At 40.2% G+C, this 18,836-nt stretch overlaps 1 protein-coding gene across 1 annotated transcript; it reads left to right on the plus strand.

The window, feature by feature from the left end:
* The first annotated feature begins 6,209 nt into the window (after positions 1-6,209).
* LOC137291365 (tyrosine-protein kinase Src64B-like) lies at positions 6,210-14,747 on the plus strand. The gene is made up of 10 exons (XM_067822682.1): positions 6,210-6,386; positions 7,136-7,232; positions 7,668-7,772; positions 8,444-8,538; positions 9,235-9,390; positions 10,067-10,201; positions 10,680-10,933; positions 11,585-11,732; positions 12,054-12,188; positions 13,374-14,747. The coding sequence occupies exons 1-10, from the start codon at positions 6,284-6,286 to the stop codon at positions 13,553-13,555; spliced, it is 1,410 nt and encodes a 469-aa protein (XP_067678783.1). The 5' UTR covers positions 6,210-6,283; the 3' UTR covers positions 13,556-14,747.
* Positions 14,748-18,836: the final 4,089 nt, after the last annotated feature.

Here is an 18,836-nt window from a genome sequence, read left to right on the forward strand (position 1 = left end):
AAATGCGTCATTTTAATAATGCGACACATGTACAGACAGGGTGTGTTTGTGTTAACTCAACAAAGGGAACAAATCTCCAACAAAGATGAGTTACCTTTCACCAAACCGATTCGTCAGTCATTCATATGTGATGTCAACAGTGATTTTCTTCCAGTGATTCAATTTGGATGTATAAAGTGTCTTCTTTAGAACCTTTTCAATCAGTGTTAGAAGCAACAAAACTTCTGTGGGTGATTTTCCACTGTTGTATCCCATGAAATCCACACATTTGGTGGAATTTGAAATATGTTCTGTTATCATTTAAGCAGTGCCATTATTTACTCAGACAAGTGAACTTGTGATATCTGGTTTTTACTATTATCAATAGCAGCTTGATATCTGATACAACAGAACCACAGCAAGCATGGTGTTAAAACTACATTATAACAGGTTACATTATAGCTGTTATTGCGTCGATATCAGCAACTACTTCTATGATATCACTCAAGCATGTGATATTCATGATATCTGTACATAACTGACATCAATCTCATTCAGTAATTGTTAACAGGTGTACATTCAATCAATAGAAAGTGACTCACAGGATATGAATATTCATGTAACTCATTGATCATCATGAAAATGACTAATGAACTTCCATTACACATATAGACTGACTGGACATTCACTTCGAAGAAAACTGTTTGGTGACTGACACATTCTTCAGGAGACTGCTGAATGGCAGTGTGGTGTTGTGACCTTGTGAACATGCTGACCTTGAAACATGACAGTCCTTTACAAGGCAATCAGATTACAGTGAACATGAAAATTTTGCTCAGTGAAGATAAGGAAGAAAATAATTACTCGTGGCTGCGAAATGTGTGTGAACATACTTTAAGCAGATGGACAACACTCAGAACATTGGCAGATAATGATCTTGTAATCTTCCTGGTAACGAAGAGGCCAAATGAAATATAAGTGTTATGATCTAGCTGATACACAACAGAGACAATGGAGACCTTATGAGATGTAAACATTATGCTCTGATACATAAAGGAGTCCAACTGAGATATACCATTCAACAAAAGTAGGGGCTATTCCATTTTGCTGGAATACGACTAGCTTAAATGCCAGTGCTTATGAGAAGTGCTCATAATGCCAGTGCTTATGAGAAGTGCTTATAATGCCAGTGCTTATGAGAAGTGCTTATAATGCCAGTGCTTATGAGAAGTGCTTATAATGCCAGTGCTTATGAGAAGTGCTTATAATGCCAGTGCTTATGAGAAGTGCTTATAATGCCAGTGCTTATGAGAAAAAGTAATATATGTATCCATACAGATGAATATTTCCAAAGGAATTGAATATATTGTCTCATTTTCCATTAATTTCTCTTCATCATCTATTTCCTCTTTGGCTTCATCATTTTCATTTTGTCAATCTTGTAAATCTAATTTCCCATACTTTTTTGAATGGTATATATAATTCTATGATTTGATAGACAGTATGAGATATGTGAGATATATGCTCTAATGGACAACATTGTAAGTGTGATTGAGACAGACATGACATTATCTGAATAACACTATAAACATGTGTATTGTTTTTCATATGACAGAAAATGGGGTAGAATTTTTGGTAGGGACAAACATATTCAGTCACTGATTGAAAACGTTAAACATATATCCTGTCCACATGTCCACAGCACACTAATGATGCAGCCATTACTTCTAAACATGGTCTTTACACTATCTGAGTAGAATGATTGTGGCTTCTTTAAGACGGGATAATGAAGTTACCGAAATTACATTGTTCAGTAGGGCATAGCCATACCTGTTGATAACCCATGGGTGTGCCAAAACTTCGTTTATGACATAAGCTAAGATGTCATGTCTCAGAGTATTACTGAGTTGCTCAATCACCTCTGGCGTCTTCTTGTTATGCTGGACAATCATCAGTCTCAGCATTGTTGTGGGGGCCGGGGGAGGGGAGGAGGAGGGTTAGGTGTAAATACTGGAATACAATACTTAAATGCTTGTACATATTACATTGTTTATGTTGTTCATGTTTCCACAGTTCCAGTTTTGTAAGACGATATGAGATAAGCTGATAAGCTGACATAATAAACACACACGCACACACACACATGCATGCACACACACACACATGCACACACAGGTATGTACATGCAAGTGGTTTATGTTTATTTTATTCTCAAATGTATATATATGTTGAAATGTTTGGCTCACAAACCCCTATAGTCTTTCAGGAATGTGTGATTGTATGATGGACTGCACGCTAATGTCATACAGCAAACAGTAACAAAGCCGGACTCCAGCCATAAACTGTGTTGGGTTACACCCTCAGCAGTTGTCCCATGATATACATAATGCTGTGTGTAGAAACTTGTGTCACTTGCCAGGAGCACAGACACAGACATGGACAATTGTGATGAGAAATAGGGGCTCGGAGAACAAAAAGGGATGGGTGCACATCCTTGCACCCCCCATTCTGGAATTGTATATGATAGAACAGCATCCAACCAGTACCCACAAAGTTAGCTTGCATAAGTCAGTCAGAGTATCCATGTCTCTCTTGTACATAGCCACAAAAGGCGACTATGCTTGTCGTATGAGGCGACTAACGGGATCGGGTGGTCAGGCTCGCTGACTTGGTTGACACATGTCATCGGTTCCCAATTGCGCAGATCGATGCTCATGTTGTTGATCACTGGATTGTCCGGTCAAGACTCGATTATTTAAAGACCGCCGCCATATAGCTGGAATATTGCTGAGTGCGGCGTAAAACTAAACTCACTCACTCACTCACTCACTCAATTGTACATACCATTGTAAAATATCATCCTACCTGCTTGTGTATACCTCCTATGGCTGGTGCTGAAACATTGAAGGCATACCATGACACAGGAAGTCAAGGATGGCACAGTCCTCTAAGGTGCTGCATTTCATTGTTTGTAAAATGTATGATATCCGGTTTGAATCCCTGTTGACAAACATGTTTCTAGGTTTGTAGGCAGTCATATGTTTCACCAAAGTGGCAGATGTAGGTCACGTATCTTATTCATACTTCCCTATTCCAATGGTAACATGTAAGCGAGTCATGCTGAACAGATTTATGCATTTCAAGGTGAAATGAAGGGCAAAACAAAGTGTGGTAAATCTGTTCTTATGTAACTGAACATAGAACTGATGTTGAATGTTATGTTCATTTAACAATAATGTTCAAACAAAAAGTGCTGAAGAAACTTCAGTACAGTACATTATTGGACATAATATTACAAAGGTTAAGTAGTTTCATTTGAAAACCAAGCATTATAATACAATGTATTCACAGATGTGTCTTTACTCCGTTTATATAAAAATAGACAAAATAACCAGATGCATTTTTAACTTCTGTAAAATTTGTATATATGTGTAATAATTTAAACATTTTATGTATATTTATGAAATATTTTATGAAGAAATTTTAAGTATGTTATGAGGTGTAGAATATTCTTATTTCAGATGTGTTAATAGCTATGATTAGACAATGTCGTTTAGAAAAATGGTCAGATGTTACATACTAGTATGTTATGTTTGGAATTACACTTTCTTAGTAAAGTACAGATTCGAGTACTTTTGTTGGGTTGATTCCCAGGCCGGATTTGAGCCAGTACTGTACTAAGAACGTGTAGTCCTGAATATTACATATTAGATGGTAGTAAACATCATTTGTATGTGAGAAATGTGGATTTATTGTCATAAATGGGTACAAAACCATTGATGTATGTATTCAACAAGAAAGAAGGCATGAGTCACCTGATTTTGTTAATAATAATAATGCTGACTGTTGCGTCCAGAGTCCAATGTGATGCTGTCCAATGTTACATTATTACCCTAACAGAACTGTACTTTCCAAGCTGCGACTAGGCATTAAGCATAACTGTATAGGTCCATAATCCTCTTCTCAGGTACCCATTTTAAAACAGCTGGGTGGACTGGGTGCAATGTGGATGATGTTCCTCGCCCAACACAGTATGAGACCCTGATTACAAATTTTGGGTGTCTTCAACAGGATTTGAACCTGGGCCTTTGGCATGAGGCGGGCTAATCACTACACCACTTGTGTTATTTTAGCTAATCTGTCATGGCATGAAAGAACTAGGCAACCCTTATGCTTTTGGGTAGTGTAGATCATATACCTTAACACATTGGAATACCTATCAGGGTGCCTCTGTACAAAACTACCTTATCGCTGAGACTGCCTTAATAAAGTCTATGTTAAGGTAAGGTAGTTACAGTCACCTTAGAGCTGTGATTGCTTTGTAGGACGGTGCCAGGGCCTTTACTCTGTATTTAACAGACTCACTGTGAATATGTAAGAACTCAAGATTAACCTGAAGACTAAAGATTTTGTTGTTGTGTGTTTACCTTGTATCAACGTACATACCTAACTGCCTAAAGATTTGGCCCAGTTTTACCTTTGATGATAATTAGATATATAAACTGTGCTTCGTGCAATGTGGTAGATATCTTGGTGCCATGTTTATGCCATTTGAAATAAACAACAATGTTTTTCATATGACAGTGAAATGTCATACTTCAGTCTGATTCTCTCTGCCTGTATTAATTCTTAGGTACCAGGTAAATGAAATTCTGGTGAAGGAAGGTTATGTGTTGAAGTGTGTGCGTGTGAGTGTCAAAAGTACCAGTCCAATAGACCCAGCTACAAAATACAAGGTTTATAGCATACTGCAGTAGACTACTGCAATATATTTACTCATTTCAAACCATTTGGGGCATTTTGTCTATGCCTTGTGATAATCTTCCCAGACCTGGGGCAATTTAACCAAAACTACAGGCAATTTTACCTAATTTGCTGGGGCATTTTATGGCTGGGTCAGTTCGACTGGCACCCGGTGTGAGTTCACTTAACACACACATATCCAACTACTGGTCAACTGGCCAGGTGCCTCATTTGCTGGAACATGTTGGGTTGAGTGAGTTGTTTTGCGGCACAGCGATCAGTCTTCCAGCAATATGGCGGTGGTATGTAAATAAGTCTGGACCAGACACTTCATTGATCAACAGCACGGGACACCATGTACCACAATGTTCATGAACTTCTACTATCAAGTAGTACTACCATACATATAAAGAGTAACTGTTTATGTTTCGTAGACATTTAACCATTTGTAGGCAAGTACTTTCAAGTCCAGGGAGAGTGACATGTGTAGAGGCCACTAAATCTACACGTCCCGTGCTGGGATTCGAACCACGTACCTGCTGATTCGATATTGGACGCCTTGTCCACATGACCAAAGAGGTTAAATACACCAGCAATAAAACTGACAACGTAAGGATGTCATTTGTGGGAGGACGCCCTGCTTCTCGTGCGCACCGGCACCATAACCAAAATGACATAAATCCCAGAGTTATTCTAAAAACGTCTGAACCATCTTTGGTTCAAAACACAGTTGGGCGACACAAGGCAGCATTTCACTCAGCGACCGATGCAAGGGAAACAACTCCCATGATAACAGGTCAAAGTGTCACCAGTCTATGCTGAGTTCTATTTAAATTTATAGAGCGTAAACAATTTCGAAATTCCCCTAACCCACCCGACTACGCGAATGACTTCATAAGTCGCATGTACACTACGCTGAAACAACCTCAGCATGATTACGTTAAATGCGTATTACGATAAGTACGCAAAATATAAGTTTATATTATTATTCACAGTCATGTGAAAAGGATTGAGACGGGAGAAGATATCACAGTTAATTGGTCACAACCAATATCACAGTTAATCGATCACAGCTGATATCACAGTTTATTGATAATGACAGTCGGAATCGAACAACGGTCTCTGAGTTTGTTACGATTATAAAACTGTTTTGTAACTTGTAACGATTATAAAGTAACTTTGTAACTTGCTCCTTTCATGAAGCAGCCTTTACCCCTACTCTATAACATTTCACTAAGGTTACCTTAGTGACTTACGATCGCCTTAGTGCTTCGTGAAAGCAGGGATATTCTACAAGAGAGTCTCCCTGGTGAAAGGAAACCCAAGACATGAAATATAGGTCAGTCACACCCGGCAATCCGTAGGCGTGTCTTGTTAGTATGTTCAATGTATTGAAATATGCGAGGCTATTGATACACTGCTGCAGATCGAGATTAGTAAATGTACTGAAGCGTACCCGGTTTGTTGTGATAGTTGTCTTCCGGGTCGATGCCTTCAATGGCGATAGTCGGGTGGTGTAAATGGGACAGACTGTAACAGTGACTGAACTTTCTCCGGCTTTATGGAACCTCGTTGCTGTTTTTGTATGCCGTTTTGTTGTTTTGAAGAGTCACCATCACAACCCGAGCTTATTTCGATCAAGTACCATCCCAGACCTAAAGCAGGTAATTGTGATTTTGTTTGGCTATAGGCAACAGTAAACTATGGATATGGTGAAGTCCGTTATTTTTAGTTCGGAATGACCGTAGTAACATCTCTGTCATGTGGTTTGTGCACTGCACGTATGAGCATCCCTTGCCGATATGAAATGTTTTATAACACAAAAGGATATAAATATGTGTGATCATGCCCCTTACATCAGCTTTGCTAAATCTTTTAGTAGCATATACCACCACGTACTAGTACCATATACTGATACAGCGAGTGATGAATACTGTTTCTTGTAGGCACCACTGTCAAACACTAACATCATGACTGCTGTATTTACACCGTTACATACCAGGGTGCCGTTGTACAAAACAACCTTAGCTATAGGACTACCTTATGTATGGGAGTTACGGTCACCTTAGCGCTAAGATCGCTTTGTACAACTGCTCCCAGGGGCTCTTTCCACGTAGCAACCTTTACCGAGATTAACTTTAACTGCCATTTTTAACACTGCACTAAGGCTGCCTTAGTGACTTATGATCACTTAGAACTTTGCAAAAGGAGGCCCTTGGGCTCCGGGCTTTGCACCCTCCATTGTTAGCGTACAGGAACGAGTCACCCTCGTATTCATGTACATGTATGTATATGTCAAGTATACAACTGATTTCCCCACTTCTATTTATCATTTAGCATCTAGAAATATTTTGAGTGGTTTTTAGAATTGATGAATTCTTGAAATTTATGATTGTTAATTTATTTGATTTAGAGCATGTTATCTTACGGGCGATATACGACTTCAAAGGTGTTGAAGATGGCGACCTGTCATTCACGCAAGGAGACCTCCTCAAGAAAGAAGACTCTGGGTCAGTATGCCTTAACACACAATGTAAACTCAACTTTTATAACATGGGTTTTGGTGAAATAGTGTCATGTTTTGTCCGGTATATATTGTCTGTGGTTCGAATCCAAGATAGCTAGATTTCGCCATTGTTTTAATGAAAAACACCCAAGGGTGTTAGACGAACCTTTGTCACGGAAGCAGATGTCTTCATTCCCTCACTCGGGCATTCTTAATTAAATAATATATTTTCACCTCTTGTCTTGTTATTTCACGGATTTGGATAAACGTGACTAATTATTTTCTGGCGTTGGTACTTTGATGACCTCGTTGTGTTTCAAGGTGACGTCAGTATTGTGACACATCTTTAGATGTTGACACCAAATATGTGATAAAGGTTTATGCGTCGGTAAAATCCAGATATGATGTATTTTGTTTTTTGTTTTTATCATTTTGTCAGTGACACATCCAAGTGGGTCGTTTGCATCAACATGAGCAATGGGAATGAAGGATACGTCCCGACCGACTACGTCCAACCTGCTGACATGTCTCCCAATGCTGACGAGTAAGCAGGCACGAACGATTTGTTAACGTAATCTTGAAATTATTTGATACGGTATAAAAATGAATCTTCCGCATCAAGCTGCAAGGATTTGTTGGTAACATCCTAAAGGATTTGAGAGTACATTTTCAAATTGAATCCAAACTGGTATACACTCTCTAAATGCCAGCCTGGCGGTATGGGATGGGAGAACTTCTGTTAGCGTTAATAGTTGCATGCTTGTTGAACACCGAATGCAGCTGCACCATTAAATTACCCCAGGAGTCCGACAAAGCTGTAACTCTAACCGTCCTTCTTTGCTTGGAGTGAGTGAGTGAGTGAGTTTAGTTTTACACCACACCCAGCAATATTCCAGCTATATGACGGCGGTCTGTGAATAATCAAGTCAGGACCAGACAATCCAGTGATCAACAGCATGAGCATCGATCTGCGCAACTGGGAACCGATGACATGTGTCAACCAAGTCAGCGAGCCTAACCACCCAATCGCATTAGCCGCCTCATACGACAAACATCGTCGCCTTTCATGGCAACACATGGGTTGCTGTAGGCCTCTTCTACCCCGGACGTTAACAGGTCTCTCCGCTTGGAAGCCTTTTTGATAAAACAAAGTAATACAACAGGTCGTGAACTTTTCGAACATTTTCAATTGACGTTAATATGGATATGTTTCAGTTGGTGGTTTGAGTGTGGCAGGGGCGAGGCAGAGGCATTACTGATGAGATATAAAGTGCCCAATGGAAGTTTCCTTGTCAGGAGGTCAATCTGCAGTCAGTATCATGCTTTAGAACATCTAACACATTCTAAATAATGCTCCCATGGTCTCTCAGTCCAGCTGTATTGCAGTTGTTGACAACGGTTCTCAATTCTCAAAGGTCTCCTTACAGTAAGAAGTAACCATGTGAGCAATTTTATAAATATATCATAAGACCAGCTGGTGGAAATAGATGGCGCGTCACTACAAGAACTAAAAATGCAGGTGTGACTTGTCTATTGTTCTGTGCACAACAGCTATATACTGAAATGGGGCGGTGGGATTGGTCAGCTGCTGACAACGTTCGCTTGTCACACCGAAGACCTAGGTTCGATTCTCCACATGGGTACAATGTGTGAAGCCCATTTCTACAGCCCCCTGCTGTGGAATATAAAACTCTCTCACTCATTAAACTCAAACATGACTGATTTCGTAGCAACAGGAGCATCATATGTCTGTCGTTAACTATTGTTGTTCTTGGCTAGATCAAGGTTTGACTGTCTTCTGAAAGTTGATCAGTTATGTTTCCACAACTGTCGATATTATATGTTAGATCTATCGCGATTAGGATAGATTATTCACACTTTGATGCAACCGTGAAACGGTTTGCGAACAATATTTACCTTCACGTACGTTATATTATACGGAAGTGACCTTGTCAGTGTACCTTGCAAACGCTGAAGTGTTTTGGTTGTTGGATTTTGGTTTCCAGAGAGTCACAACGTGTTGTCAATGAAGTGTCTGGAAGAGACTGGAAACAGCCACTCTGTATTTCATTACAAGATACGTGAGACCGATAACGGGGAGGTATATGTATCACCTAGGAAGATGTTTCCTGATCTCAGCACGCTGCTGGCACACTATAAAGGTACGTCAAAGTAGATACAGCTATGCTAAGAAGAGTAAGGAAGACTACAGCATTGCGACCCTTCAGGGGGGTCAGTCATCCCTTAACTGAACCTTCTGTATATATTCCAAATGACGAGTACATTAGGTGAAGGCGTAGTAGAACATCAAGTGATTCTGTTAGAATTTCACGACCCTCGAGCTTTACACTTCCAGATACTTACATGTATTATCGACGAGATCAAATTGAGCAACACAGTCGTCTTATCTGGAACCAAACAAAAACATTTGCACTCTAAAGCAGGTTTGTTTCCTGAAATGCCTGTTAAGTTATACCCTGAGTATACGCTATACACACTTGCATATGTCAGTTGGATAGTACGAAATCATGTATGATTTCATTCTAATTATATCGAATTGAATGTATCATTTGTCTGATAAGGAGAAAATATCGGAACTGGATTTACCTTTCCCTAAATATTTTCTACTGTATATGATATTTTAACTAAACTAGCAGGTAATACCATAAATAAAATGTAGAACCATCTACAACCCATATAGTTTAAAGCTAGTTTCAAGGGTGAAATATGACCTTCATGGATAACATTTCTTACGGTCTGTGTTGAAGATTGATTATCGATCTGTCTTCGAATGTAGTAGGTGATATGTCATTAGTTACCTTCCTCCGGTGGTTACAGAGCGTCAAGATGGCTTGAAATGTCGCCTTACCGTCCCTTGCCCGAGGATGCCGCCTGTTAGACATCTCCGTAATGTGAAGATGGACAAAGGAGCCATCTACTTGAGTGACGTCCTGGCAAAGGATGTCTGGCGAGGTGGAGTAGCTGACGATGTTGGCTGCTCAACGTGCACTTATATGTCTGATAATGAATACTGTACCAATGGAAATATTAATAGTTATACTGAAAGTAGCTTTTTCTTAGATATGACCAAATAAGGGAATTATTCTGTATGTACATACTGACACTATAAGGACATAGTAAAATACTACTAATTTGTTTGTTTGCTGTTCAACGCCGCAGTCAGCAGTCAGCAATTATTCAGCTATATGACGGTGGTCTTTAAATAATCGAATGTGGAACTTACAATCCAGTGATCAAAACCACGAGCAGTGGTATAGAAGGAATGTGTTACACATATAAGCGAGTCTGACAACTCGATCCAGTTAGTCGCCTCTCGCGACCAGCATGGGCTACTGAAGACCAATTCTAATATTCACAGGTTATCTGCTAATAGTGCTGATAAAAATACAACTACCGTGAAAATGTTCACAAAACAAATGTAAATCCTCAGGAAAGCTGTACGGTAAACTCGATGTTGCGGTGAAGACGATGGCATCTGGAGACCATGGGGACATCGACGCTGAGAAATTGAAAATGGAATCTCTCCGACATGTCCGGTTGGTCCAGCCTCTGGCTGTGTGTTCCAACTGTGAGCCTGTGTTTCTCATCATGGAGTACATGAATAACGGCTCTCTATATGACTTCCTTAGGAAAACAGACCGTCCTCAAATAGAGTTCAGTATGGTGAAAAGCGTGTGTCAGCAGGTGAGGGGATCTTTTTATAAACAACAAACAGTATTGTTTCCTTGAAGGACTTGATACTGACAAACTACTCGCTAGAAGTCTTTCTAATTTATTATTACATATAACATTCGTGGGTACAGTGGCTTTACAAAATTAATACAGCCGACTCTGTAGCTTAACAGATATATACCCACACAGTGCCATCTGCAGTTCTGACCACTTAATCGGGGTGGTGGGGTAGTGTAGTGGTTAAAGCGTCACGCTGTAGATCCGGGTCCGATTCCCTACGTGGTCGTAAAACTAAACTCACTCACTCACTCTAACCACTCAACTCCAGGAGGTATACGGTATGTTCCAGTTCCGGCATCATGGGCCGAAACATTTGATATATACCAAAATGGTCTCACCATTCCAAAAAAAAATAAAAAAAAATAAAAAAATTATCACCTATTTGCTGTGAATAACATTTTAATACCGTATTAGAGAAATGTATAGTGTATATGTATGTTAGAATTTAGATGGTATTAGAAGATAAACAGTACAAAAGTCGTCACCATAGCGAAGTGGCGATAAAACCGATTCGTCCACACAAGCCTCTGAGAGAAACAGTAACAAATGTATCTCATATCGTTATCTGAACGCTATAGTAGCGTTATTTCTTATTTTATATAGATTGCAGAAGGAATGGCGTTCCTGGAATTCAAATCCTTCATCCATGGTAACCTGCAGTCAGCTAACATCTTGATGGGAGAACAACACACAGTTAAGATCGCAAATGCATGGCAAGGAAAATATGACACCCAGGAGTGGGTGGATGAAGGTATGACAGACAGAAAATCTATACACACGCTCACAAACTTAACAATGATAGAAACGACAGAAAGTCAAACATAGTATGAATACTGTATATGAAGTCGTTACAGTCAAATGTTACTTGTTGGAAGTATAAGGAACTAAATGACCTTGATTGCAGGCGTTAATGTCGTGACCTTTATGTAACTATAGTTACAAAAACTCGTATTACAAGTTGTCAATCCAAGTTGTCTCCTTTTTTTCCCTCTTGGAGATTAAAATAGGCCACAAACCTTCACAAAGATCATGCAATCAACGTTTGAGTAACATTGATATTGGTATCATACAGACGACTGGTCTCCCACTAAATGGATGGCGCCAGAGGTTGCTTTATACAAGAGGCGAAGTGTCAAGTCCGATGTGTGGTCATTTGGTGTCCTCATGTACGAAATAGCCTCATCAGGAATCATACCCTATAGTCCAAGTAAGTCTCCGATAGAAGCAGCGGACAGGGGAAACTAGTTCTATGACGTATTAACGTAGGAAGCATCAACCTATGAGTTGAGGATGGATCATTCCATACAGGTCTTTGAATGGCAGTTAGAACTGATACATGTGATGGGTATAGATGTATGGCTCATACTTTCTGTATTATGAAGAGCAACACGCGTAGGGATAGATATGCTTGCTCGTCTCCAGTGATAAACAGGCAAATCCTTAAATTTCCTCTTGACAATTTTGAAATATCAATTGCCTACCATGACATCTTTTGAAATTTTAACCGGGTCTGGACTGCTCTAACCTGATCATTCAGGTTTTTATTCGTATGACGCTCTTTCAAAGCTTATCAGGAAAAGCTGGATTGTACCCGAAACATGAAATGCTGACGCCATAGAACATAGTTTGACATGCATGTCCTGTGGTCTGTAAATAGTTGAGTTTGGACCAAACAATCCAGTTATCAATCGCACGAGCAACTGGAAAACGATGACATGTGTCCGCCAAGTCAGCGAGCCTGACCACTTGCCTCTACAGGTATTGCTTACTGAAGATCAATTCTAACCCGGACCTTCATTTATCCAAGGTTCTTGTATCTGAATGCTATTGCTACTCTTGGCAGTCTGCAGTCACAAATTTAATCAGTATCCGATGCGCCGAAATTCATGGAGGTCAGAGGCAACCTACGCCTGGTGTACATATGCACGGGCACCTTGTGTACACAACCCGTCTTGCGAGGAACATAGGGTTCATATTAGCCTAGTGGATACAACCGCCAAGCAAGTAAGCGAAGCGAGTAAGTTCGAAACCTGGTGCCGGCACTATACATGTGGAAATTGTCAATAATGTTATATTTTACCATCATATTCACAGATGGTAAGACAAAGTCACCAATCTTCAAAACAAGTAATATTCACAGCTCGGGGACAGAGGAACGGCATTATGGTATTGCCCCTCATCGGCGGGCATTATGAGAACGGCGCTGTACTTGATTGGTTAAAGTCGTATCCAATTGAGCAGCCAGGATACTGCGATTATTGTTTCTAATTCTAAACTCTCTGCATCAATGGTCTTTGATCAGCATTTCATCCATGATCTTGAGATTCACAAAAGTAGTATGAATTAAACTGATCAGGTCTTAACTATTGCTAACTATTAATCTCTTCTTCAGTCGAGGATCTGCGCAGTGTATTTCGTGAGACTGAACAAGGGTATCGCCTGCCCAAACCCACAACACACTGGCTTCCGGAGCAGTTCGGTCCATACTATAGCATCATACAACAATGCTGGAAAACCAGACCGTCGGACAGACCCTCGTTCCTCCATCTGCAACAGCATCTGGAGCACTTGTAAAACAACCCATCCTGTTCTTGTGAAACGATTAATAGGGGTGACGTTATTGAAGCAAGATCCTCGATACCATTCCCTGCAAAATATGGCTATAGAAGCAGAACTACAGAGCCTGTTCCTGCTGTTTAACCTCACAGTCAGGTGTATTCTAGCTATGTCGAATCTGCCTCGAACCTGCTCTAGACAATCCAGTCATTGACGCCATGAGTATCATCTAAGCAGTTGCGATGCAAGGCTGACCCGCTGATCCCTTGAGTCATGTCCTACACAAAGTATTCTAGAACTATAGGCATATACGTATGTCCATGATTAGATTGTTCTTATATGGGAAAACAAATATTCTGTAGTGTAAGGTCACGTTTGAACATGTCCAAAGTTATCTTGCTGTGGGTTGAATTAGTTGTATTTTTATTTATAATTTAATTTATAATTTCCAAATGGCAATTTAATCGAGGATGTTGTGTTTGGGGAGAGATCAGAAACGTTTGTATGCAAAATTTACGGTAACCGTATACGAAATATGAATCAGTTCGTTGTTAGAATGACAGTGGTCTCACGTGTAACATAGTACGTAGCTTGTCACCAGGTCAGTGTTATGAGGTGACGGTGTAACCATAGTACATGCAAATGTTTAATTATGCATTTAGTGTGGGTCCGAGAAGATCCGGGTAAGAGTTAGTCTCATGCTGGAGTCAGATGTGACTGAGATTAGGTGGATGCATCTCACAACAGGTCTGCCTAGTGTCTCACAGTCCCTGAACCACATTATTTTCCCTATCTAACCCTCTCTGCAATGCTGAAGCCCTAAATGAAGCAAATCTAGATTTCCTCTGGTTCAGTTTCTGAATCTCTGGTCTCCCTGGGACTCTTTTTCAATAGAAATACCGTTTGTTTGTTTGTTTGTTTGTTTGTTTGTTGTTTGTTATCAAAATCATATATATTCAGAGGCTAAACGTTTGTCTGCAGGTCTTCCTAGTAATGTTTTGTTAACATTTGTAATTTATAATCAGAGTCAAATTTCAGGATGTTGAAGTATGCCCTCAAATTTGTTTGTTTGCGTACGTGTGTGCGTGCGTGCGTGGACGTATGCGTCTGCATGTTTGCTTGGTTGCGTGTGAATGTGCTCGTCATATTATTGGATTGGTGTCGTTAATAGTTTAAATGTACTATTTTCAGAATTTTGCTGGTTGCTAAATCCCACTGATGCCAAACCCTCTCCAAAATTACATTTTGAAATAAACAGTTATTTCTCTAACCTTTCAATGTCTTATTACTCCTTTTATTCTGAGTGAGTGAGTTAATATTTAGCGTCACATCGTCAATATTGCAGCCATATCGTGACGAGAACAATTTAATTTATATCAAGATTAGAATGAATAAATTTAGAACATAAAAACCTGCCATCGAAGGACAGTAAAATACTAGACTATCACAGATATGAACATAAAACGAGCATGAAAAACTAAAATACTGTAATCAGAGAAGACAATACAATATAAAACACCGGCTATAGATCACCAACAACTGAGGGTAGATCACCATACTAGGGACCTGGGGACTTACATTACTTTTTGCTACCTGCATTGATCCTAGCTGGCTTTACATCATCTCCTCAGCTGCCGGCGACTGTGAGACAAGTTAGCCAAAATTTAAAATAACAAATATACTACGTTTAAAACCTTGGTACGTGAAAATCTTACTTTGAAAGTTCTTACGTACCTTCTCAGAGGGACAATAATTTTACGATATTTTAACCCCCTTTGAAGGCACAGCCACTAACGATCCCAGTTTGCCAATTTACACTACCAGTAATAAAATAACATTTATCTATATACAAAACATATTGTTCAAAATTTATCCAACAATTCTATTTCTTTTAAGAAACCAATTATTAGATGATAAGTTACTTTATTAAAAAGATCCTTAATTGTTTTGGCACTGAAATATTTATCCCTTGTGCAAGACATGCTTGACCGTGATTCTCTCATCACAAGGGATACGAAACGGAGGATCTTTTCCTTTTAACAAATATTCATGAGTGTATCTTGTATGACCAATGCGACATCGTCGCATAATCACCTCTTCAAATCCTTTTATTCTGTGTCACTGAGCTATCTGGGAAATCAGACATAGTGCACATTATATCAAAGGCGACATTATATCTGAAGTAGGAATACTATTTTGAACAGGGAAACAATTTTGATAATCACCTCTAACTTCCCATATTGCGTTGCTAGGGGTAATTTCGTACTAATATTCATGCTGACTCTATGTAATAAAGCCAGGGAATGGGTGAAGGAAATTATGATCAATCAGCTGAGTACATGAAAAATGTAGATGTGTTAGTTCTGTGAGAATATGAGAATAATGCACTACACCTATTCATGATCTACATTACTGATGCACACCGATTTTCAATGACCTATTTTCCTACTCAGAATAATACACATACCTCACAAATAATGCCGTCTCTACTTAAATGTGGAACGGTGGGGTAGTCTAGTGGTTAACACGTTCGCTCGTCAGGCAGAAGACCTCGGTTTGATTCCCTATATGGGTAAAATGTGTGAAGCCCAATTCTGGTGTCCCCCGTCATGATATGTCTGGAATATCGCTAAAACCACATTCACTCACTCACTCACTCACTCACTCACTCACTCAATGTAACGCGGGCACAATTACTCACTCACTTACTCACTCAATGTAACGCAGGCAAGACTGTAATTCAGTAGATATGGTGGAACCAGTAGGCAGTAAAGTCTTAGAAGTGCATTTACAAGTACTGTAGTGAAAACAGGATTTGGATAACACACACACAAACACACACACATACACGCTAATACGCTAACAAGTATACTATCGTCAGCAAGTAATTATATAAGTCTGTAGGTATATACACGGACCACATGCACCGATGCCACATTGTGCTTGTCACAGCGAGCTGCAATGTAACCCGTAATTTTGTTGTAAGACGACTGTAGTCGTGTTTTCTAAGATGGGGTGAATGTATTTCTGGGGGCCCCCAAAGTTGAATTGGAACGTTTTTAGCGAAACCTGAGGCTACGCTGTCTCACCAACTGGTAACCAGATTTAAAAACGACATAAATTATGAATTTGTCTAAGCATCTCTGACATTCAGTTGTATATGAAATAAACAAAACCAAATGAATTAACATCAACTGCCATCAACACGTCACATACTTGCAAATGAGTTCTTGGCATCAGGAATGACTTACAGTATCTAGGTTTGATAAACTACATACATTGTAACCCTATCGCTTGTGTACTGTGCTGCCATCTATCTGTCTGTCATCTCTCTGTCTGTCATTAATCGTAAACCCACAATAGAGACAATTCTGTTCTGATGTATACTAGGGTCATAAAACACTTATCAAACCTGTGTGGACATATAGGGAGTTAAACTCCGAGATTAGTGACATGTATCCAACATCGTGACGTCAGTGATTTTGTCTTTGAGACGTGCAATACGTTGTTGCATGTGCATTTCGGGAAAGAGAAACAGAGCAAATGAATGTCATACAATACTGTCTGTTTGGAAAGCTCAACCCCTGCCCTTGCGATCTTTCAAAACATTAAATGGCTACCGAAACGCATAGCATGCCAAGGCGCTACCAGAACACAAATCACGTCATTGATCGGCCACGTTGCGAACGTCCACGTGTAACAACGCCAAGACAGGAAAGATGGATAAGGGCGACCCATCTAAGCCACAGGTTTCAGACTGCAGTGATGACTGCCCGGACCGTCCCAGGACTTCGCCGCATTCACCCCAACACAGTTCGACAACGTTTACGTCATCACGGGTCAGACCACGACCTCCCGCCACACGACGTGTACTAACACAACGTCATCGACAAGCTCGCCAACTGTGGTGCCGAAATCATGTCCGCAGCCCCTTGTTTTGGTGGAGAAATGTTGTTTTTACAGAGTCCACGTTTAACATTTCCCATAGCGGTGGACGTCTACGTGCATATAGACGCGTGGGAGAACGCTATGCACAAGCCTGTGTCTTGGGGAGGAATCGCTTTGATGGTGGTTCCGTGATGATTTTGGATGGAATAACAGCATACTAACGAATTCCTTTGGTGACTGTTCAGGGCACCCTGGTGTGTGGCAATTCCGTTTCTGCAACGTCATGGTCCTGGATTAACCAAACAATGCCCGCCCTCATGCGGCAAGGATTGCTATGGATTTCTTGCAAGACAACAACGTTGACTTACTGCCTTGGCCTGCAAATTCACCGGATCGCTCCCCGATAGAGCATGTTGGAACGAGATGGATCGATGTCCACGCCGTCTTCCTTATCCGCCAGATAACATCCTTGACCTTGCAACAAAACTTGAGAGAATCTGGAGTGACATCCCACAAGGCTTCCTTGAACGTTTGATAGGCTCTATGCGTCGTCGATGCACGCTGTTCTCAATGCCGATGGTGGACATACCCATGACTGCGCTTTGCTGTGACATGGTCGTTTGACCCCTGTCCCGCTTGTGGACTCGTGACGTCATTGAGATTGACTTTTCAATTGAACTTCTCCCGACTTGTTATGGTCTCATGATCCATCCACTAATAACAGTTTATATGTACCTTTGACATTGTTATCATGCGTATCAACTGGGATAATATTTTGACAATGCACAGTTTCTTTATGTGCCTAGTACAGTTTATACCTCTAAAGATATTTGCGCAGCTGATATCCGAGTAGGGGAATACCCAACAGCGCCCCATGCTGCGATGCATACAACCATGAACACACAACTACACAGAGAAATGAATTTATCTATTCAGTTGACGCCCAAGGCGACCCTGGTTTTTGATAATGGTTGCATATTGTAATCATAGAAATATTCCCTTTAGAATGTCTGGCTCATATGACAATTCAGTTGTGATATTTATCAGTCTTTAGACAGTCCGCCCGTCATTATACCTAGATAAATGGATCTACAACTGCTGTAAAATAACTAGACAAGGACCATCAACCATGTCATACACAAATAGCGCGAGAAGATGCGAAATTGCAATCTTAGGTTCCTTGGATCCATACTCCTTTATTGACGAGCCCCTGTCATGTATCTTGGCTATTTCTAGGAAAGGCGTTCAACCGGAATGAAAGAGACATACGGCAAGTGAATACTAGAAAACCCCAGTGAGACATGTCTGAGACATGTTTACTGTTCCGTCAAAAACACGTCTTACGTACCTGTCATACGTCAATTGAACTCTGTTCGAGCTGCACAATTGCTTCTGAACCATACCTATTCTG

The sequence above is a fragment of the Haliotis asinina genome, chromosome 7 (assembly GCF_037392515.1).
Source record: "Haliotis asinina isolate JCU_RB_2024 chromosome 7, JCU_Hal_asi_v2, whole genome shotgun sequence".
Lineage (NCBI taxonomy): Eukaryota > Metazoa > Mollusca > Gastropoda > Lepetellida > Haliotidae > Haliotis > Haliotis asinina.